Below are 24,434 nucleotides of genomic sequence, written 5' to 3'. Positions count from 1 at the left end.
ATACACAGACCTCCCCCCACCCCTCCCGGCCACCCACTGAACCTCCTCCGGCCACCTCCTCTGATACACAGACCTCCCCGCTACCTGAACACCCCCCCGAACCTCCTCCAATAGACCCTCCCCCCTCCAGCCAGCCCGATGTGCCTCCTCTGATACATAGGCCCTACTCTCGCCCCACAATACACAGCCCCACAGAGACATCCCGCTCCCCTCCACCCCAGACACAGACCCCCGAGCCCCATGCCCCCGCCCCACTCACAGTGCACCCTGACCCCCAAGCTGTTCCTGAGGCTGCAGATCTGGTGGAGCCCACAGTCCGGCCAAGCACATGGCTCCTCCCCTCCGAGTCCTGGCCTCTGGGATGGAGCCACCGTTGGTGCCATCTATGCCCTCCCCACCCCCCAAGTCGAGGCTGGGCCGCAGCTGCTCCTGCACACCCAACCCGGGCCAGCCTGCTTGCTGCTGGCCCTCCAAGGAGCTGGGCAGGCAGCTCCCCCTCCGGGGCCAAGGCTTGGAACATTTTCGGGTTTAAGTGGCCAATCCCAGCCCCTCCTCCCCACATGGCTTGCCATGCTTGGGGCCAGGCCTGCTCTCCTCACTGACTGGCCCCTTTCTCCGCCCGGCGCCGGGGCGCTCACCATGGCGATGAAGCGGCCGATGAAGCGGAAGTAGGTGAGGTGGTCGGGGTTGATGGAGGAGGCGGGGTTGATCTGCAGGCAGTAGTTGTTCTTCCCGGCGTATTCGAACAGGCAGTACATGGGGTTGAGCACCTCGTGGGACAAGAGGAAGAACCATTCCCTGTGGGACGAGAGACCAGAGCGCAGTGACGGGGGTGCTCGGCGCCCCCAAGAGGACAGAGCTCAGCCGCTCCACTCCTGCTCTCCAGGCAGCAGGCCCCGGGGGGCAGCTGGCAGGCGGGCCTGGGCCTACTGGCCCCTGCATACAAAAGCTTCACCTGGGGAAAGGGAGCAGCCCAGACGCCTTCGCTCAGCCCGCCCATGCCTTCTTCTGCAGCACACCCCATACACACTAGCCCGGCTCTGCTGGGCTCTTTCTGAAACAGCAGGGGGAGGGGGGTCCCCACTATCCCAGGTCAGCCTCCACCCCAGAGGCAGCTGCATTTCAGCACTTCTACGTGTAGCCTGGGAAGCATTTTAGGAGACCGCAGCATGACAAAGGCTTGGAAAACATCCCAGTGAACGTGGGCCCTGGTGCGTCCAGCACTCACTGGCATCGGCCCTTGGCCTGGCAGGGGTGCCGGGGGCCCCAGGGAATGCCTGTCCTACATACACGTCCCCCTGCCCAGGTCTGCACACTCCCACCAGCCACACACACCTGCCTGCCTGTCCCCCACTCACTCACCCACTCACCACCCGCCCACACACAAACCCCACACGCCTGCTCACCCCCAGTGCACCCATATCCGCGCCCAGAGCACAGACACCCGCCCCCCCCCCGCGCCCAGAGCACAGACCCCCCCCCAGGCCTGCCCGCACCCAGAGCACAGACACCCCCCCTGCCCAGGCCTACCCACGCCCAGAGCACAGACACACACCCCTGTGCGCACGCCTGCACACACACCCCCACACACGCCTGGCCACGCCCAGAGCACATGCACACATACGTGCACACGCCTGCGCACACACACCCAAGCCCAGTGCACACACCTGCCTGTCCCCCGAGCACATACACACGCACACCCACATACCCCTGCCCGCGTCCAAAGCACACGCACATGTATGTGCCCTTCCTGTCTCCGCCCCCTCTCCCCTCATGAGCCTGGTCTCCCATGGCACCCGTGTAGGGAACACTGCCCCTTCCTGGCTCGTTAGCTCCGTGGAGAAGCACAGGAGAGGCGCATGGTCTTTGCCTTGGTCCTCCCTAGCAGCTCAGGGAGACGAGTCGTCCTCCAACGCAGAGAGCGCCCGGTATCCTGTCCGTGGTTCTACCCTGTGGTAGAACAGCATGACGTAACCTACCATAGGGTAAAACCACTGGCAGGACACAGAGAGAGACAGAGCAGGAGCCCACGGACCAGAGACGGGAGCAGGGTCACCGTGGAGGAGGAGGAGTTGGGGTGTGACAGACACGAGGACACCAGGGAGCCGGGGGGGGGGGAAGGGAGGGAGGAAGAAGAGTTAGCACCAAGCCAAGCACCCAGGCAGAGGCCGGCTGGGGGCAGCAGCAACACAGACTCCTTCTCTGGCCGAACGCTGCACCATGAGGCTTTCCTCAGAGCCCCAGGGGCGCAGGCAGAGCCCCCCCACTGCAGTCCCAGGGGCGCAGGCAGAGCCACCCTTCCCCCCCCGGGGCGCAGGCAGAGCCCCCCCCCACCGCAGTCCCAGGGGCGCAGGCAGAGCCCCCCCCATTCTCCAGCCCCAGGGGCACAGGCAGAACCCCCCTTCTCTCCCCCACCACAGCCCCAGGGGCGCAGGCAGAGCCCCTCCCCCATTCTCCAGTCCCAGGGGCGCAGGCAGAACCCCACTTCTCTCCCCCACCGCAGCCCCAGGGGCGCAGGCAGAGCCACCCTTCCCCCCCCCCCCCGGGGCGCAGGCAGAGCCCCCCCCACCGCAGTCCCAGGGGCGCAGGCAGAGCCCCCCCCCCATTCCCCAGCCCGAGGGGCACAGGCAGAGCCCGGAGGGGGGCCCTCTTGCTCGGTTTTGTTACTGTGGTGCACACAGGATTCAGGCCATTTCTCATTCAAACCCAGCAGGACGTGCCCTGGGCTTCTCTGTGGCAGCAGGTGCTGAGCAGGGCCCTGGGAGAGGAACACGCGCCCGAGCTCTGCCCTGTGAAAGCCCCAAGCCTCTCCCTGGGCCCCATGAAGGGCATTCCCGGCAGGCTGCCCCGTTCGCTCAGCAGGACTCACCTCGCAATGCCGCCATAGTCCAGCCCCTCCTCACCGCGCATGATGATGTACAGCCTGCGCCGCAGATCATAGGGCTTCATGTTCATAATCTACGAGGGGGAAGAGATGGGCCATGTCACCCACAGGGGCTGCCCTGATATCCAGGGCCAGCCCGGCTCCTGCATCCCTGATGCCCTCTTACACGGCGCCCTTCAGAGAGCCCTGCTCTGCCTGTGGCCCTCCCTGCGCAGGGACTCACCTGCTGGAAGGAGTCCTCGAAGAGCGTCTGCCGGGAAACGCTGATCTTCACGTGGCTGGGCAGCGCGTTCGACTGGAACCAAACACAGGGACTGGGCTCAGAGTCAGCACAGCTCTGCCCTCCCAGTGAGCCGCCCGCACCCTTTCCAGCCCCCAGCTTGGCTGAGCGAGAGGCTGTCCTGACCCCCGTGCCCCGCTCCCCAGTACTCACGTGACACAGGAAGCGGAACTGGTGATATTTCCAGCGAAAGCTTCGGTCGTAAGCCCCAGGGGAACCCCCCTGCTTATTCCTACAGGAGCAAACACATGGGCCTTGGCTGAGAACCTCCGGGAGCCGTGCCCCAGCCCCAGCCAGGAGAGCTCCCCCACAATACAGCAGCCACCACCTGCTCCGTGGCTGGGCCTGGCCAGCCGTTGCACAGCTGGGCACTGGGGGAACAGCAGCCCAGCGTGAGCGCGCCCAGCAGCCCAAGGGTATTGGGGAGGCACAACCACCAGCCATTGACCCAGTGGCCCCAGGCCACGCTGCAGGTGCACAGGGTCCCGCACTAACAGCGGCACTTGGCATCTTCCCAGCGCCTCATGAGAGCCTCGCCCCTCCTGATGGGGGAAGTGGGCGTGGCTTAAGGCTACAGAGCCAACCACAGGCAGAGCGGAGGACCCAGCTCCTAGCCCGGGCGTGAGCTGCCCGGCAGCACGTGGCAGTGACAGGAGATGGGGCCCTGGCAGGAAGCTCCTTACCCAGACTCAAAGCCGGGACGGGGGTCTTTGAAGGTGGTGGTGCGAGTGTTGTGATCCACAAAGTAGCGCACCCCCTCGCTGGTGTATTTCATCTCCCAGCCAGGCGGTAGGGCCGGCTCCTGGATCATCCTGCCCGGCACAAGGAAAAGATTCCTGGACACGTGGCACACTGGGGGCAAGAGGGTCCCGTTTCCCTGGCATGGCCTGCTCCGGCACCCCCTAGGCTGGGAACAAGTGCAGCTCCTGGCCCCCAGCCCCTCACGCCGTGTGCCACTCCCCTAAGCCCCAGGAGTCTCCTTGTAGCTGCAGCTCTGTCCTGGCTCCCAGGAAGCCCTTCCATGCTGCAGGACTGGCGGGGACCTGGTTCAGCCCTGGGCCAGGAGCCCTGCACCGTGTGACCTCAGCCCAGGAGACGGACTCCGGCTAACGCTGCACTCAGCCGTCTCCCAGGAGACGTGCCCAATGGGGAGCACAGCACAGCACCCCCAGCCACCGCAGGGACACCCCCAGGACTCGCTCTGGCTGCACTGGCCCAGCGTGGGGAGGGAACCCGAGCACAGAGCCATGCGGTAGGAGGGGGCAGGAACCTCAGGGGGCCTACATGGAAGTGCCTCCTCCTGCCCAAACCAGCCCAGAGTGTTCCCCTTGTGTGGGGGCCTGGGCTGTGGCTGCCTCCTAGTCTGGGGCCTGGCAGATGGTCTCAGACAAGATTCCCAGGGGAAACCAGCGTGCCCCCACCCCTGCTTGGGCACTGCCTTGCTGCAGTTCCTGGCACTTGATGCCTTTTCCACTGTGTCTGTTTGCAGGACTGCTCCGGAGCCCTGTCCTGAGCTCTCAGACGCGGGGTTACTAGCACAAAGCTCTGTTGTGGTTAGGGGCCCACTCGCCAGAGCGTGACCTAGCCAAGCAAAGGTGGCGCCCTACCCCTGCGTGCGAGGATCCTCCCACTGGGTGGTCCGTGTGTTGTGGTTCACGTAATACACTCGCCCGTTGTCCTGTCTCTTTTCTGAGAGAGAAAGAGGGAGAGAGAGTGTTACCCTGCCCCCTCCGGCCCACTCGCGCGGCTCTGCACTAGCCCAGGGGGAGCACGCGCTGGCCTCAAGCCTTTCAGGGAATGGCGACGCTGCAGTCAAGGATGTGGCTGCAGCACGTGTAGACAAACCTGATACCTGCAGTGACAATGCAGCCACATGGCTGCAGTGTGGGCTAGCTATGCCCGAGACGACCAGGGCTGGTACAGCCGCACCGAGGCTAGCGAGGTCAGAGCTAGCAGGTACATCTCCACGCACTGCAATCACACCCGGGGCACAGTGCACACCAGACAGGCTGGAAGCTGGAAAGGGCCTTTTGTAACTCTCAGCTCTCCAGGAGCTGGGGATCACCTGGGGCCAGTGCTTCTGGGGCCCCCGCTCCTTGCAAAGGGATGGCATTCCCCTGCCCCGCAGCCCGGCTCTAGGAAAAATCTTTGGTCTAAGGCTGGGGTAAATGGAGCATGAGAAGGAACAGCAGCAACTACTCACGACGTCCCGCAAAGCAGGGTCCCCGCCCACACTCCACGGACTCTGGCACCCGTCACAGAGCTCAACACCCTGCGCACTCTGGGCCGGGCCGGGCCGGGCCGGGCCGGGGCACAGAGACGCAGAGATACAGGATGGGCAGCTTCTGGGAAGAGTGCTGTAACTAGCCTTGTCCTGCCACATGGGTGTGCACACGCCTCCCAGCCCCCGCTGCATGTGCCGCATACATACCCCTGCCCCCCCACCTGTATCCCTCCCCCCGGCCACATGCACACCCCTCACACCCCTTCCCCTTCCCGCTGCATGAGCCACATACACACCCCCGCCCCTCCCCCGTATGCCTCCCCCTGGCCGCATGCACACCCCTCACACATGTTACCCCCCCAGCTGCATGAGCCACATACACACCCCTGCCCCCCCCCCGTATGCCTCCCCCTGGCCGCATGCACACCCCTCACACACGTTCCCCCCCCCAGCTGCATGCGCTGCATATGCACCCCTCTCCTCCACCCACATCCCTCCCCCACTGCATGCACCCCCTCACAGGCCTCCCCCATCCATTCCCCTGCTGCAGGCACCCCATTCATGCCCCTTCCACCCATCACATGCACACACCTCCCACACCCCTCCACTGCATGCACAACCCGCTCATCAAAAACACACCTCCCTCAGAAACATCCACTTTATACACCCGCCCCTTAAACTCCCAGTGTATGCACAGGTCTCCCCCAATACACACCCGCCACATGCACCACACATGCCTTCCCCACACCCACTTTACACACATACACACACACACACACACCCCTACTCCCTAACACACAGACGCTCCCCTAGAGTTCACAAACCAACAGCCTATCCATGTACACACCGAGACACCCTCTCCCGCCCAAACAAACAGCTCTCCATGTACAGCTTTCCTGAGCCCTCCGTACACTCTATATGTACGTATACTCCAGGTACACCCCTCCCTTCACACACACCCCTTGTCATCACTTTGCCTCTCCTCTAGACCCAGACACACGCACTGGCCTAGCCAGACACAACCGCCTCCCGATACACACAGACACGCACACCCCACACAGCTGCGCAGGCTCCCAGTACCCCTGCCCCTAGCCACGCTGCACGGAGGCCCTGCCCGCGGGCACCCCCAAGGCACTGGCCCTATTGTGAGCCACCAGCCCTGCCTGCTCCTGCACAGACTACAGGGAGGAGCAGAGTTTCCCCAGGCGCGGCATTTGCCCTGCTGCTGGAGCGGCAGCACGCTGAGCGTGTGGCCCTGCTCACCTCCCACTCCTGGGAGCTCCCCTCCTCCAGAGGCTGAGCTGGGGAAGCAGGACGCTCCCGGGAGTCCCAGGCACCTCCTGGAGGGTGGCTCAGGCTGTACCGCTAATTGGAAGCAGGCTCCCTTCCCCCTTCCCGCCTGGACGTTCAGGCAGCTCATGTGTTTGCTCCCACGCTGCAGGCTTTGGCTGGACTGCGCTCTCAGCCGGATGCACAGAGCAGCCCAGGACATGCCAGACTCTCCTCACTGAGACCACAAGGTTATTGGAAATAAATCAGGGCCAGAAGCAGGGGGCAGGGAGCCAGTTAGGCCGGGGCTGGTGGTTGAGAGCACCTGGGAGCCAGCTCCTGCCCACAGCCCCTGCTCCACTCACAGGGGCCTTACTTCGGGCTAGTGCTACAAGCGGAGAGTTGCTGGAAGCCCTCGAGTGACCCAGGCCAATGCCCCTCCTGCACAGGGCCCAAGCACCGCAGCGGCTGCAGGGAGCAGCACCCAGAAACCTGACAGAGCCAGCGCTGCCCTGAGCCGCCTGCATGCAGCAGCGCTGGCTGGACTCTCCCTTGGACTGTCAGCTCCTCCATGGCCCCGCGCAGCCGGGCCACCACCCCGGGGCCCTGGAGTCACCCAGCCCACATCTGAGCCAGGTCACACACACACCCCCGGGGCCCTGGGGTCACCCAGCCCACATCTGAGCCAGGTCACCCCCCCACCCAGGGCCCTGGGGTCACCCAGCCCACATCTGAGCCAGGTCACCCCCCAGGGCCCTGGGGTCACCCAGCCCACATCTGAGCCAGGTCACCCCCCAGGGCCCTGGGGTCACCCAGCCCACATCTGAGCCAGGTCACACACCCCCCAGGGCCCTGGGGTCACCCAGCCCACATCTGAGCCAGGTCACACACCCCCCCCCGGGGCCCTGGGGTCACCCAGCCCACATCTGAGCCAGGTCACACACACACACCCCCGGGGCCCTGGGGTCACCCAGCCCACATCTGAGCCAGGTCACCCCCCAGGGCCCTGGGGTCACCCAGCCCACATCTGAGCCAGGTCACACACACCCCCCCGGGGCCCTGGGGTCACCCAGCCCACATCTGAGCCAGGTCACACACCCCCCAGGGCCCTGGGGTCACCCAGCCCACATCTGAGCCAGGTCACCCCCCAGGGCCCTGGGGTCACCCAGCCCACATCTGAGCCAGGTCACACACCCCCCAGGGCCCTGGGGTCACCCAGCCCACATCTGAGCCAGGTCACACACCCCCCCCCAGGGCCCTGGGGTCACCCAGCCCACATCTGAGCCAGGTCACACACACACACCCCCGGGGCCCTGGGGTCACCCAGCCCACATCTGAGCCAGGTCACCCCCCAGGGCCCTGGGGTCACCCAGCCCACATCTGAGCCAGGTCACACACACCCCCCCGGGGCCCTGGGGTCACCCAGCCCACATCTGAGCCAGGTCACCCCCCCCCCCCCCCACAGTCCACCCCCCCCTGCCTGCTTGTACTACGCACGGAATTAAAGAGGGCTCCCTCAGAGAAGACGCGAGCCAGCAGGGTATAGGGATTTCAGCTGTCAGGGACGGGGAAGCTCTATTAGGTCCATCTCACCCACTAGGGTCAGGGCCGGGCTCCTGCCAGGGGTCTTGCCCAGGACAGTATTAAATGACTCAAGCAGCTGGGTTTCCACCTTGCCCCCTTGACAGCCCGGTGCATCTGGCTGTCAGGATGCTGGTCCGATAGCCACCCTGCATCTTCCTTCTGCTTCACCCTCTGGCCTCTCCCTGGCGCACACTCTATGGTCCCCCCGCCCGGGGCTCACACCCCAAGTAGCTGTTGACAGTTTCCCTGGTGTCAAGATAGGAAAACAGCTGCTGCCAGCAGCAGTCCCGTCACAGGCTGTTAACCCCTCCTCCAGCCCCTGCAGCCCTGCTCCAATCTCCCTACGCCGCTCACGGGCCTCGGACCCAGACGCTCCCCAGCCACATCTGCATGTCCAGCCCCAGGTCTCCATGTCGCTCCCTGGGGGCAGCACACCTACCCAGGCCGTCCGCCCAGCCAGCTGCTGCGGGGTGGGTTATTAGAGCCCCTGGCCTTTGTCCACATCTCTAGTCACCTTTGTACTGTGTCTCCATCCTCACTGAGGTTTGCAAAACCCTCCCGCTGAGTGAATACGGTGGTAACGGCGCCTGCCAGCAAACGCGCGCAATGGCTCCCATTCCCTCTGCAGCCCCATGGTCCTGGCTTCATAAACCCCCCCCCCAAAAAAACTTGATTATTCCCTGGGGGTGGGGGGGTGATTCCCGCCCCCCCAGGTTTCAGCCCAGCTGGAGCAATCGCCCAGCGGAGCTGTTACCTGAGAAGTGGGGGGGGACATCTTGTACAGGCTGCCCTGTCCTAGCAGCGCCCCCAGGGCACCCCCTTGCGTACACGGGGCTCTCTCTGCCCCACACCCTGGCTCAGAAACCCCATTTCAAACCGGCCCAGCGCTCCTGGGATCTTCCATGTCCCCCCTCCGTGCCCATCATCCCCCAGAATCTCAGCAGCACTCCGGTACCACGGGATCCTCCCCTGGGCACACGCTAAGTGGCTGTCCCATCCCCGCATTACCCACAACCCACCTCGCTCTGGGCTAGCGTCATTTGGTTCAGATGTGACATGAAAAAGGCAGGTGCCTGGTGGAGCCCAGTGGAAAGCAATGGCACCGAGAACAGACCACAGCAAATTCCCAATGTAGACTTCCTGCTGGACCCCATCAGCGGGAGGCCTTCCCCCGTGGCGGAGCCTTTCCTCCCATTCCCAAATGCAACGGGGGAGCTGACCCCGGCAGAGAGAGCCAACCTCTCCAACCCCTCCTCGAGTCCAGGCAACAATCATAGACGCTGCTGGGTTTAGTCAACAGGGAGCAAACCCAGAGAGCTGGGCACCTCTGGACTCAATGCTGGATTTAAAGTCCAGGCTGGGGTGGATATCTGGCAGATCCACCCCACAGGCAGCTTGGACGGTGGGACATGGTCATCTTCCCTATGCTCACACACCCCGCCAGTAACGCAGAGGGAACGAGTCCTCAAGAACACAGGTTCTGCCCCCCAAGAGCAGCCAGCGGAAAGGTGCTGCCGGAAGGGACGGACGGCACAGGAAGGGTTCAAGCCCTAGCGATGGAGTGGGGGTGGTGCCAGGTGAGCAGCAGAAGTGAGAGAGCAGGGGAGAAGGCTTGGTACTTACCCCAGCCGGGAGGAAGGGGGCCCAGAGGATCATTGTCAGACGGGGCGCCGGACGACTGGAGACAGCAGAGGGGGTAAAAATACAAAACACAGAGATTATCAAGAGCCGGGAGTGAGATGAGCAGGGAAGTGGGGGCAGGCTCCCCGCTCTCCTCTCAACCCCAACTCTCAGCAGGGAAACAGCCTACTGCTAAGGAGCTAAAAACAACTTGCACGCTCGGGGTGAAAAATGCCCACGCTAAGCCACGGCCGGGGCAGCAGGCGCAGGGGCCATGGGAGAGAGGAGCGGGGCTTGCTGGAACATCCAGCTGTGCACGGCCGCTCTGCTCCTGCTGGCCCAGGCGACTGATATCACCACCACAGTTACACCTCCAACCTTCTCCAAGAACCACACACAAGAGGGGAAAAAATAGCGCAGGCCTTTCCAATGAAATCATTCCCACAAGCCCTGTCCACGCCCAGCGCTTCCTGGCTCAGCCTGCAGCCTCCCCCGCCTCCCCCTTCGCAGCGGGCTGTGAAAGCGAGCGGCAGCGTGCGAGATGCACTCCAACTGAGGAAACATTCATGCCTGCGCAGACAGGCGTCTCCCTGAGCCCCCTGCACGTCCCCACCCCCAACAGGTCCACTGCACAAAGCACCTTTATTCTGGCTCAGGGCGAGCGGAGCAGCCTGGACTGGGGGCTGCTGGCCTGGCACTGTTTAGATTAACCCCCCTCCCCGGCTTTGCTGGGAGGTCTCCTGGGGATGGTCCGCCAGACCAAACAGGCCAGGATTCAGGAGAGTGGGGGGCTCAGCATACACTTTCAGCATTAAATAAGAAACATATTGTTACTAAAACGGCCTTTTCATTAAAGTGTGGGCGTTGGGGGCTCACGTTGCGAGGCAGGCCCCGGATCCGGAGCGGACTGGTTTGAGGAAGGGAGCAGCGCGCCATGCACAGAAACCTGACCGGGGCTCAGGGAAACACCATGGCACTGCCAACCCCTTCCCCGCCCCACGGGGAAATGACGGACGTCCACACACAGCTTCCACTCCCAGCCACAGGGCTGCCTAGAGCCCCGTGGTCGAGGCACGCGGCATCTCCGTCTGCCTGCCAACCGAACTGCCCTTGTGTCAGAGGGTGCAGGTGAACCTGAGGGGCCATGTGAAATCCCGGTGGGGTGAGACAGGACACGGGATTGGGAACAAACAGAACCCGCGGCAGTCAAGGCCCCTTCTCCCCACACACAATCTGCCAAGCAGGGACTGGGGTGAGCAGGCCATGGCCATGCTGAGAAATCCTGGCTCATGCGGTGGGCTGTCTCAGCTGCCCCTCCCTGCTCAGACAGACGCACAGAGCAGCCTGCCAGAGAGCCAGCCGAGTCACGTCCGGCGGTATCACCTCACTGGGACCTAAAAATAACGGATTTGAACAAACATGGCAGCGCGACACGAGCGAAGCCTAAAGCTGCAGGAGCCAGCCCCCGCGCTGCTCCCACAGTGCCCACACATGTGCAGCGAGGGGGAATGGCCAGGCTGCTAACAGCTCCCAGGGGCAACACAGAAGCATAAGGGAAAAGTAACATGGTGCCCAGTTAAATCAGCACAGCAAATGCTCCAAGACTGCCAAGGGCAGGAGCCCACGGAAAATCCCCAGGGCAGGGCCAGGCAGCCGAGCACGAGAGAGCAGCTTCTGGACACAGCCCTGTCCCCATCCATGCTGCCGGGCGGAGAAGCCCAGAAATGCTGCCCTAGACAGAGGCCAGCGATACCGAGAAACCTGGGCCACCCGCATGACTAAGTAACGCCAGCCTAGCCCAGCTGCCTCTCCTGCCACACAGGCAGGCAGGCCCAGGAGGGCTCAAGCCAAAGGCCCTCTGGAGATGGGAGCTGAGCAGCAGCCAACACTCCTGGCAGCAGCGTTGGAAGCAAAAGGATCATCCCTTCCAGATTTAGCCTGATGAAGTGAAGTCCCCTCCGCCCTGCCCAGCGCCCGGCCGGGCTGTATCACAAAGCGCTGGCCTGGCTGCAACGCAGTGGCTCGGGGGCTCACGCTCAGAACCCAGGCAATGCTCTGGACTGACGGACTCCCCTCCCCACTCAGCGCTTGGGAGCCAGCGCTGCCAGCCCTGGATGAGAGCGATGGGCACGTGGAGGGCAGCGAAGCCTGCGGCAGCCCAGCAAGCTCGCTGAAGGAAAGGGAGGGCCAGGCTTGGAAGGGAAGGAAGAGCTGAGAGCAGGGAAGGCAGGTTGCTCCGCGCTCTAACACTGCAAGCACACCACGAGTTGGATGCAGGGGCCATGGCCAGCTGCACGGGGCATTTCTATAGCTCTGGACTGCTCAGCCTCCTGGCTCCCTCCGTGGGGAAGAGCAGTTCATCACCCAGGAGCTCTCGCTTGGGGGGGAAGGGGCTGTTTTCCCACCGACCCCATGCTCACACCCGTGAGCTCTCCGCTGCTCCTGGCAAGGACAGCAGGCCCACGCACACGTGTCATCGGAGCAGACCGGAGGGCTTGGAGCAGTGGACACAGGAACCGGGAGAGGCTCACGCATCTTCCCACAATCACACCCCTGTGGAGCCCCGGGAGAGCAGCGCTGCCCAGGGCTGAGGCCTCCTGTAAGATCCAGGACTCAGCCAGGGGCTGTTTGACAGGGGAGTGGTTGGAGGTCCTTGCACTGGGGGGCAGAGGCGTCCTGGGTAAAGGTCAGCGCACAGGCCTGATGACTCCACTGGCTAAGTCTGCGGCCTGCCAGCTGCTGACCTAGGCCTGATCTGCACAAGTGCAGAGTCAGCTGTGGTCACGGGTGCTCAGCAGGGCTGGAGGGTGGGTTTGGGGACTGACTGGCCCGTCCAGAGAGTCTCCTCACCACAGATGTCTCCAGCCAGTCCCTCGCTGACACTGAAGTTGGAATTCCAGCTCTTGAGCCAAGCAGGGAGGGTCCTGCTCAAAGGGGATAGGAGCTGCCAGAGCCCAGACTCTGCGCTCAGCAGCTGCATCCCCCCAGGGGCGAGGGGAGAGCTCTCCATCCCCCACCAAGGAGACGTGGCCATTTCGGCCAGCTCAAGCCCAAGGAAAGAGGCAGGGACAGCAGGAGTCACCTGCTGGGCAGAGCGCTTAGCCCTGGGGGCCTTTGGCCTCACCCCAGCAGCCACTGCCTGAGCCCCCAGGAAGGGGAGCCGCCCGTGTATTACCTTGCTTCGGAATTGATCGTTCCAGTCTCCCGGGACACAGTGTGACCTCACTGCCCGAGCCCAGCCACGCCATCAGCTGAACACAGGTTCCCGGATGGAACAGCCTTAGCTGGAAAAGTCAGGCCCGGATGGGCTCTGAGCACCTCTCTCCTGCCACGGATCCAGTTCCCAGAACGGCCTGAGCTCTGCATGGCACCCAGCAGAGACCTGCAGCCATCCCACCAGGGACAGCTCCAGGACACTCCAGAGAAGGCCCCAGGGACTCACAGAGGAGTCGACGGAGAAAGCAAGTTTCTCTGCCATGCTAGTCTCCCCCCCATCCCGGGGGAGAGGGCCTGAGGTCATTTCCTGCTGCCTCTGCTCAGGACAACATGAATCATTAGGCTGGATATTAGCAGAAACTTTCTAACTAAGGGCAGCGACGCTCTGGAACAGCCTTCCATGGGCTGGTTTCTAAGAGCAGGCTGGACAAACAGCTGTCAGGGACAGGCTAGGTTCACTTGGCCCTGCCTCAGCGCAGGGGGCTGGGCTAGATGTCCTCTCCAGGTCCCTTCCAGGCTGACAGTTCTAGGGATCTCTTTAAAGAGGGAACGCCAGTTCCCTCAGGGTTTCTTGGCTCCCTGCCTTGGAGGCAGCAGAGGTGTTTGTGGGATCTTCCCAGCTGCTCCAACCCCTTGCTCTGAAGTTCCTGCAGTTCTTGTCCTCTGGAACGGAGCGGATCAGGGATACAGCACATGAGGGCAGTGGCTGTGAGTCAGCTGGAGAGGCCCTCTGAGGAGTGCTGGGCTCTGGAACTAGAAGGGACTGGTAAGTGCCTGGAGAAGTGCCCAATACAACGGGCAGACTGCAGTGTGGGGAAGGGTCCTAGCAAGCCGTAGCTGGAGAAGGCTGTATTGTCACTGGAGACCCTGGAGGCTGTTTGGGTCCCACGTCACCTTCGCTGGTTAGCAGGTCTGACAGACCCTCACTCATCATTCCACAACTACAGCCAACATCCCTGAGCAGGGCCTGGATTCCGCACACGCTGCTCAGGGAGGGCCGATGAAAACTGCTCCACGGTCCCACCCGTCTGACCCCTTAAGAGGAGATGTCGACTTCCCTTACCTGGTACAGGAATCTTTGGCTGAACTGCTGCATGGCCCCTTGGAGCTGGTTTCGCTGCGTCTGCCACTGCTCGTAGTTCCTCACATACTCCGCTGTGGGACGCTGCCAAGTGGTGGTCCTGGTGTTGTGATCCACATAGTAATACCTGCCCCGGGGGTCCACTCGCTTCTCCCAGCTGGAAACACCGCAGACAGGACGGCATTACCGACGGTAATCGCCATCCCCCGTACAGACCCTCCGCTCGCCCCGACACCCACTCGCTCACACACTACCACCTTAGCTGACTGTCCGTTAGCACGGCTGGCTAACCCGTTGGCATGTGCTAGTCAGGGTGCTCCGCAGATGCTTGTGGTTTTCCCCAGGGCTCAGCCTAGCAAACTGGTAGCTTCCAGAGTGCTCCACTGCGTGGCTGCAAAGAAAGGGAGGCAGATCTCCCTGCTCCCAGCCGTGGGATGAGCCCGCACGGTCTGTGATCTCACAGCGCAGTTCACGACAGCAAATCAAACCCGCGCTGCCGTCATCACACAGAGCCTGACTGCTCAACCCTGGGCCGCGGAAGCAGCATTCGTAATGAGCCTTGGGTGGTGCTCCTAGTGCAGGGGGTCCCCCAAGGGGCACTGGAGAGAGAACTGGAGGGCAACACGTGGATGGAACAAACATGGCAGGTCAGAGGGATGGAGGATGATGGAGATGTTTAAAAGCCAAAGAAAGAACGTAAAGCTCCCTTGCTAGCAGAGAAATGGTGCCCTTGCTGCTGGGTCCAAGGCACCAGAAGATGTTAGATGCTGTTCTGCTTTCCAAGCTCCTAGATACTGTCTGTGGTTACCCCATGAGGGGTTCAGCCTGGGGCAGCACCCAGTCTCATGGCTGACAATGATTCTTGGCCACGACTTACCATGGTTACTTGGTAACTCAGAGACCAGGAATGTCAGTGGAACATACCTACCTTCCTTCCTAGGAAATGAACCTTCACAACTGTCAGATGGGCAGCCAGGCCATCCGCCAGTCTTACAGCCCTTCATGGGCCACTCACAGCCAGGCCATCACCCAGCCTACCAAGGAATAGGAGGAGGTCCCTGTCAACAGGGCCACAAAGCCATGGGGAAGGATTATCCCAAGGTGCTAGAGAAGCCCCATGAGGAAAAAACTCTTCTCAGGCTGAAAGGGACGGCGTGTGTCCTAGACACACAAGTTCTCTTACTGCGAGGGCCTTAGGGGTGAGCGTTCAAGCCCATCCCGGCTGGCACCAAAGCAGACCCAGAGAACCACTAGAACTGAGGCTTCAAGGCCGGAGACTCAGCTTCCATTCCTGCTGCTAGACCCAAGGGAGAGCAATTACTCAGTCCTGCCGGGGGAGAATAGACACTCAGTGGCCAGGAGTGCAGCCCCGCTGCCGAGAGGGCTGCCCCACCCCAGGCACAGGCTGCCCCGAAAGTCTTGAGAGGCTGGTGATGAGAGAGGCGCTGGTGGAGCCTTTGGAGCCAGACTCAGTGAGCAGCAAGGCCCAAGCAGATGGTGGCGTTTCTGTGCCTTGCAGAGCTGGCTCGCACAGCGTCCCACTGGTACCGAGCTTCTCGCCGTGCTGCTTTGGAGCAGCTGGGAGTGGAACAAACCCCTCCCCGTGGGGTGTCAGAGACGGGCCCCAGGGGTTATGGTACCCCCACCTGCCACTGCAGCGGGTTGCTTAGTTGCCTCCGACACCCGCAGGACAGAAGCCGTCTGAGGTGCCGGGATGAGCAGAGGGCACAGTGCATTCACAGAGGATGCGCTATGGGCTAGGCTTTGGCTCGCGGCAGCATTTCAGGGGTTACTGGTCTCCAAACTCACAGGCAAGAAAGGAGTCCAGAGCCGTTCTGGGGGAATTGGATTACAAGAGCTGTGGTGGTCGAGCGTGTCCCGGCAGGACCAAGACTTTGCACTGAGTCCTACCACTGCAATCTCATTTCAAACACTGCTTCTCCTCCCCGCTGAGGGGCCAGTGCTGCTGGCTTTACATGGCAGCTCTAGTCTCAATCAGACTGGAACCTTCACTCCACGGGGAACGGATTCCTTTGGATAGGACGACTTCAGCACCACGGGACACGAGACTGACGGGAGCCATGGTGCCTCTTTGCAGATGTCCTGTTAAGCCAGGTAGTGCTGCTGAGTAGTTGGAGGACAGGAGCTGTCCAAGGAGAGCCCAGGTGCTAAAGAAAGTGACACTGGTGATTCCGTAGGTTTCTCCCTCCCTCTCCCCACCCAGGTCCACAGCACCAGCCAGCGCCATGCTGGGGAACTGGGTCATGGGAAGCCCCCTACCGCATCACAACCACCACCAGGGGTTTTCTGGGAGGGTTCCCACCCATCTAAGGGCCTGTCTAAACTCAGAGTAGTCTAGGAGCTCAGACAAGACCACAGGGCAGCAGGGAGGGCTGCAGAGGTCCAGTTTTAGCAGGAGGTGATGTATGTAAGTAGGAGAGATGAGGGGTATGGAAGCGACGTGGGAAAGGCCTTATTTCACATTCACCCTGCACGCTGGCTTTTAAAGTACATTCACTGATTAGGATCACTCCGGTCTAAATGCAGCCAAGGGAAGAACAATGATTTGGCTTGATCATTTTCAGCTTTTACAGGGCACAGAGAGATGGAGAGAGCCAGAGAGCGCTCTGGAAAACAAGGGCTCAGAGGGGCTACAGATAGAAAGGGACTGAGGCCAGTAAGTATGGACTGACATGAGAACATGTGTCACATCCCCAGGAGGCAGCAACCTGCCTGGAAATGGAGATGCATCTCTCCCACCTTCTCTCTCTCCCGTTTTCTCCTTTGCATGCAGCCTGCTGTGTGCCCAATCCATTCAGGCAGCTATTATCCGGGGGCTCCCTTCTGCCCTCGGAAACTCCAAGTATCTCAAAAGTGTCTTACCCTGGAGGCAGAGGTCTCTCCCAGGTGGTGGTCTTGGTGTTATGGTCCACGTAATAGACCCTCCCGTTCGGTAGCTCTCGTTGTTCCCAGCTGGAAGAGAAAGGCACAAAAGTGGCTGGGATGACTCGGGGGTCAGGAGATCTTTTCCCGGCAGCTGATGGGTCATTTTCCAAGCAACCGAATCCCTGAATGGCCAAGGCTGCCTCCAGAACAGAGCAGAGACCTCACAGAACGTTCGGAATTACACCAATTAAACACAGCAGCTTCCTAAGAGTGGACAGGCAGCAACTGCGTCACCCTTACTCAGGGGCTTGAGTAAACGTCCTGCAGCTTTACAGCCCTGAAGGCTGAAGCCCTCTTTTCACCCACAGCCCAGCACAAGCCTCTTCCCCCACTACACACCTGTGTCTGCGCACACATCTCAACCCCCTCTGAGACACCACCACTAGGGCAGCCCGGTCTCAAGAACATAAAAGCGGCCAGACTGGGTCAGACCAAAGGTCCATCAAGCCCAGTATCCCATCCTCTTGACAGTGGCCAATGGCAGGTGCCCCAAAGTGAATGAACAGACAGGTTATCATCAAGTGATCCATCCCCTGTCGCCCATTCCCAGCTTCTGGCGAACAGAGGCTAGGGACACCATTCCTGCCCATCCTGGCTAATAGCCATTGATGGACCTATCTTCCATGAATCTATCCCTTTTGAACCCCGTTATAGTATTGGCCTTCACAACACCCTCTGGCAAGGATTTCCAGAGGTTGACAGTGAGTTGTGTGAAAAAATACTTTCTTGTGTTTGTTTTAAACCTGCTACCTATTAATTTCATTTAGTGGCCCCTTGTTCTTGTGTTATGAGAAGGAATAAATAACACCTCCTTATTTACTATACCACTCGTGATTTTATAGACCTCTGTCATATCCCTCCCTAGTTGCCTCTTTTCCAAGCTGAAAAGTCCCAGTCTTATTAATCTCTCCTCATATGGAAGCCGTTCTATACCCCTAATAATTTTTGTTGCCCTTTTCTGAACCTTTTCCAATTCCAATATATCTTTTTTGAGATGGGGCGACCACATCTGCACACAGTATCAAGATGTGGGCGTATCATGGATTTATATAGAGGCAATATGATATTTTTTGTCTTATGTATCCCTTTCTTAATGATTCCCAACATTGTTAGCTTTTTTGAGTGCCGCTGCACATTGAGTGGATGATTTCAGAGAACTATCCACAATGACGCCAAGATCTCTTTCTTGAGTGGTAACAGCTAATTTAGACCCCATTATTGTATATGTATAGTTAGAATTATGTTTTCCAATGTACTCTGCATTTATCCACATTGAATTTTATCTGCCATTCTGTTGCCCCATCACCCAGTTTTGTGAGATCTTTTTGTAGCTCTTCACAGTCTGCCTGGGACTTAACTATCTTGCGTAGTTTTGTATCATCTGCAAATTTTGCCACCTTACTGTTTACCCCTTTATCCAGATCGTTTATGAATATGTTAAATAGGACTGGGCCCAGTACAGATCCCTGGGGGACACCACTCTTTACCTCTCTCCATTCTGAAAACTGATCATTTATTCCTACCCTTTGTTTCTTATCTTTTAACCAGTTACCAATTCATGAGAGAACCTTCCCTCTTATCCCATGACTGCTTATTTTGCTTAAGAGCCTTTGGTGAAGGACCTTGTCAAAGACTTTCTGAAAATCTAAGTACACTATGTCCACTGGATCCCCCTTGTCCACATGCTTGTTGACCCCCTCAAAGAATTCTAGTAGATTGGTGAGGCATAATTTCCCTTTACAAAACCACGTTGACTATTTCCCAACAAATTACGTTCATCTATGTGTCTGACAATTCTGTTCTTTACGATAGTTTCAACCAGTTTGCCCAGTACTGAAGTTAGGCTTACTGGCCTGTAGTTGCCAGGGTCACCTCTGGAGCTCTTTTAAAAAATTGGCGGCACATTAGCTATCCTCTAGTCATTTGGCATAGAAGCTGATTTAAATGATAGGTTACAGATGACAGTTAGTAGTCCTGCAATTTCACATTTGAGTTCCTTCAGAGCTCTTGGGTGAATACCATCTGGTCATGGAGACTTATTGCTGTTTAATTTATCAATTTGTCCCAAAACCTCCTATAATGACACCTCGATCTGGAACAGTTCCTCACATTTGTCACCTAAAAAGGATGGCTCAGGTTTGGGAATCTCCCTCACATCCTCAGCCGTGAAGACCAATGCAAGGGCCCATCTAAATCCCCACAACTAAGGCTGCCCCTTAGTACTGACATTTGCTGATGGGATACGGGAAATGGAAGTGGAGTGAGACCCCTCCCCCCAGTCTCACGTCACGCAGGTCAGACAGAGGACAGCAGTGGCTTTCAAATCTGGGGGTCAGATCTGAATCAGGCCCTACGGGTGAGAAGGTCTGTATCCCATTGCCTTCAACCAGCCCGGCATCTCACCTCCACCCTGTCTAATAGCACACTTCTGAATCCCTCGTACAGCTCCCGTCTCACCTCGAGGCAGACACATCCCCCAAAGGACAAGGCAGTGCTCCACAGACGCTCCACTGACTCCACGGTTCTTTATTATTAAGAGTTCCGTTTACAATAGAAACAGGGACTTTCTCAAAGCCAGCCACACCTAACCCTGACCTGAAGCCAGTTCCTGATCAGTGGGCAGATTGCACAGTATGCCATTATTCTTTTTTATTGGACTGTTTCTGATCAGACCCTGCCTGTATTTTATCATTTCCCATCCTCTCATTGTCACTAGGACATAGAGATTCTCTATTAATAGATCCTCCCCTAAGAGATGTCCAAACCACGTGCTCCTCCGCACCTATCGGCGTTCCCCCAGCTCTTAATTTAAAAATTGTTCTACAACCTTTTTAATGTTAAGTGCCAGCAATCTGGTTCCATTTTGATTTAGGTGGAGCCCATCCTTCCTGTATAGGCTCCCCAGTTCCTAATAAATCTAAACCCCTCCTCCCTACATCGTCTCATCCACGCATTGAGACCCTGCAGTTCTGCCTGTCTAACTGGCCCTGCGAGTGGAACTGGGAGCATCTCAGGAAATGCCCCCATGGAGGTCCTGGACTTCAATCTCTGATCTAGCAGCCTAAATTTGGCCTCCAGGACCTCTCTCCTATCCTTCCCTATGTCATTGGTACCTACCTGTACCACGACCACCGGCTCCTCCCCAGCACTACACATAAGCCTATCTAGATGTCTCGACAGATCCGCAACCTCCGCACCAGGCAGGTAAGTCACCGTGCGGTTCTCCCGGTCATCGCAAACCCACTCTGTTGCTGGACTTCCGCCGGCATTCTCTTTTTACTCCTGCAGCTGGTTCCTTTGTTGAGGTTTTGTTTTTATCAAGGGAGTGGTTTTGGCTTTTAAGTTTAAAGAAAGTTGAGGTCTAGCCCCTGCTCACACTCCCCCTGTAAACTCCCTGGCAAAACTCCTATTAGTCGCTCCTGTTTGCTAGCTCCTCCAGTCACTTAGGAGCGGGCTTTTTAAAGTCCTGGTCTCCCTGAGTAGCCCCACCCCTGGTTAAGGGTTGATGGGTGCTAAAAGGGTTAGGGATCACAGCCTCGTTAAGAAGCTCTCAGCCTTGCCTAGCAGGCCGCTAGGCTCAGCATACACACAGTCCCCCAAACCACAGCACAGAGCTCAATTTCCATCCAGCTATACAGCCTCATTGGGCAGCAGCTCTTTACGGAGCTTAACCCTACGTACTGGACTCTGTTGGGCGGATCCAGGGACTTCAGTACCACTTGTGTGGAGCTCAGAGAGTCACTCAAGCTGGAACCCTGCCTTGATGGGCCTGGGCACATCGTCCACTCTGGCAAGCTGTGCTTCAGAAGCAAATATGCTTGATCCTTGGCACTGGCCTCAGTCAGCCCAGAAGAGATCTGGGCCTGCAATGCTGTTCATGTTAGACACAGAACCACTTTGGCTTTTGCAGTTGATGATGCTGAACCTCTGGCACAAGATTTGTGTTGATCCAGTGGGATATGGGGACTTTGGTGCCAATAATGTCAGCCACAGACCCACATTAGCATGTGTCAAGTATCAGAGGGGTAGCCGTGTTAGTCTGAATCTGTAAAAAGCAACAGAGGGTCCTGTGGCACCTTTAAGACTAACAGAAGTATTGGGAGCATAAGCTTTCGTGGGTAAGAACCTCACTTCTTCAGATGCAAGTAATGGAAATCTCCAAAGGCAGGTATAAATCAGTGTGGAGATAACGAGGGAGGGTGAGGTGCTCTGCTAGCAGTTGAGGTGTGAACACCAAGGGAGGAGAAACTGCTTCTGTAGTTGGATAGCCATTCAGTCTTTGTTTAATCCTGATCTGATGGTGTCGCATTTGCAAATGAACTGGAGCTCAGCAGTTTCTCTTTGGAGTCTGGTCCTGAAGTTTTTTTGCTGTAAGATGGCTACCTTTACATCCGCTATTGTGTGGCCAGGGAGGTTGAGATCACGTTAGCATGTGATTCTCCAGAGGTAACCATGCAGGACCCTCAGCACCAAGCTCTTATTGAGATGGACACAGCCAGGAACGATGGGGTTCATGGGACAGGCAAAGTACATAGGCGTGCAGCAATTCCCCAAAAAGGGCTATTTTGGAGAGTTTAAAGTACCCACACCCACATCATAAATTACTTGAAAGCTTATTTTATGTACATTTGGATGAGGTATGATGTGGAGCTGTCAAGTGGTGCCATAAGCCTGTAGGCAAGGTGAAATAATAGTACCCAAAATGAGAAAGTGTCATTTTTCGCACAATTCCAGAAACGCTGCAATCAGACTATGACTACAGCTTCTACTGTTCACATTAATTTCAACACCCGAATGTGGTTTTTATTGGTCAAAGCTATCAAAAGACAATGTATTAAAAGCTTCTTCTAGTGGTTGTGCATGGGCAAGTTGTTTTTTCCCCCAGAAACAACAAAGCTATTTAACACATGGCAAAAATGGCAAATAGCAACACCGTGCAATATACTAACATGAAATGTTTTCACATTGTATATTTTTAATTGTCAAAGTATCTCACAGGTGATTATAATAGTTTTCTCTATTTCCGATTGAAATGTGCTGACCAGATCAGTCTCACACTGATGGCTGTGCACGGCAGGAGTTGCCTGCCCATAGTTTGTACTGCATATTGGGTAGCTATAAATGTACATAAATTCCTAATGTAACGCTAATCCATGTGTAAGCTTTTGTATATACAATGTAGCATCTAGTCTACCTGCTACAAGATTTTAATTTGTAATTGCCTATGCATGCGGTACTAAACTTTGAAATAGGCTAGAAACTAGCTTTTTAATTCCCAGGTCAGTACTAGCGTTATAGACGACAATACACTGCTTCATACTGGGCTTCAATCTAAAAGGGCCATTACCGTACTAACCTAAAGATCTAATTTATATCTAATTTAGCACAAGTATGTCTATTTGTACAAAATGAAAAATGGTGGTAGTCATGCTAACAGTATAAATTGGGAATTTTACCTCCACAGGGAAGTTACAATATATAAGACATGGCGGATACAAGTCCCTTACATCAAAAAGACACTTCATAAACTTTGAAAAAGGTGTTCTTTATCAAGAAAAATCAAAAGAATGCAAAAAACTGTCAAAAGTCACCAGTACTGGCAAGAATTCTCTTTTATTGACAGCAGACCCAAGGAGAGATGAATTGTATTGGTACCTACTAGGTGAGTTTTCTAGTTTAGATGATGTGCCACCAATACTCCATCACAAGACTGACTTTCTCTTATGTGCAACAAGAAAACTCCTCTCCTGTCCAAGCTGCTACAGCAATATAAAGCCCTACTTTCCTTAAAACTGCAAGCTATTCCAGCAGCATGTTGCAGGAAAGATTAGAAAAACACTGCGGTTCTGCAATTTCATTACATGAACAGCATGGACAAGGCAAGTCTACGCCTGTTCTATGAAACATCACAACCTCAGTTGATGCTATCCAAGCTGCTAGTAATCTGAAGCAGGAACCTAAATCATCCAAATTTGTGTAGATGTTCTTCTAGCAAGTGAGCCTGATGAAACACTTTCAAATGAACAAGTGGTTTTGTATAATCCTGTTTCAATCTGAAACAGCCAAAATGAAAGCCTCAAATTTCACCGAGCTAGGGGATTGTAGTTTACAGAGGCAGCCACTTTTGTGCCCCAATTAGTACCGGAGTTTCTCCTCTGGCTGACAGATACAGAGGCATACCATTCAGCCAGCAATAAGGATCATCCTTCAGAAGTTATTCAAAAAGATGCCTCAATTGCAGTGTGCATTGTACTTAACCTTGATCACCTTGATCGATCGGTCCTTTAGCCCTCATCTAGATTGTGCCGATTACAACATGTCGTCTTCTTCTCTTATCCTGGCAAGCTGCATTCTAGACAGTTCTTGTGGGGGGAAAGTGTATTCTGATTGGCCCAGGAAACAGGCTCCAGCCAATTGAATTTTTTTTTTTTTTTAAATTAAAGTAAATTTTAAAAAAATAATATCTTTGAATAAGCTGGTTTCTGATTGGCTGAATTGATGTTTGTCTCAGCTCCTCCTGCAAACTGACAGTTGATTGTGCAGTGATTCCTACTGGTGCAGACACAAATACGGTCTTGCGGAAGCTCAGATGTCATTGGGCCCTGGAAGAATACAGGAAGTAGTTTATTATCCACATTTTCCCAACTATGTTGTAATAGTCATCCAATATCTGGGTTACTTATGTTCGAAGACACCCAAATCTTTGTTTGCTAAGATGTTCTTTTGACATGCTCTTCAAAACTGTGACTTGTCCTTCACACAGTGACTTGTCCTTTTTGATGACTAGATTGATGCGCGGGCACTTCAGGTCTCTGAGGGTCTCCCTTTCTTTCTCACCTGGTCATACACTGTTACCAACTTCATTGCTACAGAAATTGTGGCTTGTTAAGTACTGTCTCCCAATTTGGCAAGATCTCCGAAGCGGTAAGTGCCCTTTGTTTTGACAACACAAACAGGGATGACAGAGTCATCCTGTTAATGAGCATACAGCAGGAAGTGTGTTGCAGAAATCAGGAGTGAGTGCATCACAAATTGCTTGCAGTTTTGCTGGTAATGGTGCCTGTTTCGGTCCACATGCTATCTGTGTGTTCCATTTTGGAACCTGTATCAGATGACCTAATTACTGTGGTTCCTTTGACACCAAGAGACTGAAAAGCTATGCTGGCACGTACAATATGCAGAAGCATCCTTGTATCCACTTTCTCTTTAATATTGTACAAGTCTTAGGCTGCTTCAACACCTCTGCTGGTGATGGACTTTGGTACTTCACCATTGGAAGAGACTCCAGCAAGGAGTGTTTGTGCTGGATGTGCTCTTACAACCTCAGGTG

General features: G+C 56.8%; 1 protein-coding gene across 1 annotated transcript in view; it reads right to left on the bottom strand.

Annotated features, from left to right (window-relative positions):
- The window catches only part of WWP2 (WW domain containing E3 ubiquitin protein ligase 2), an 83,578-nt gene that overhangs the window by 8,117 nt on the left and 51,027 nt on the right, over nucleotides 1-24,434 (bottom strand). The window contains 9 exon segments of the mRNA XM_065567679.1: nucleotides 639-798; nucleotides 2,870-2,958; nucleotides 3,108-3,179; nucleotides 3,318-3,396; nucleotides 3,848-3,976; nucleotides 4,772-4,853; nucleotides 9,865-9,919; nucleotides 14,141-14,315; nucleotides 17,042-17,131. Of these exon segments, the coding sequence (XP_065423751.1) occupies nucleotides 639-798; nucleotides 2,870-2,958; nucleotides 3,108-3,179; nucleotides 3,318-3,396; nucleotides 3,848-3,976; nucleotides 4,772-4,853; nucleotides 9,865-9,919; nucleotides 14,141-14,315; nucleotides 17,042-17,131 (931 nt within the window).

Source organism: Chrysemys picta, chromosome 14 (assembly GCF_011386835.1).
Source record: "Chrysemys picta bellii isolate R12L10 chromosome 14, ASM1138683v2, whole genome shotgun sequence".
In the NCBI taxonomy this organism is placed as follows: Eukaryota; Metazoa; Chordata; order Testudines; family Emydidae; genus Chrysemys; species Chrysemys picta.
The sequence above is the reverse complement of the archived record's forward strand: the minus strand, read 5'-3'. Positions and strand labels throughout refer to the sequence as shown.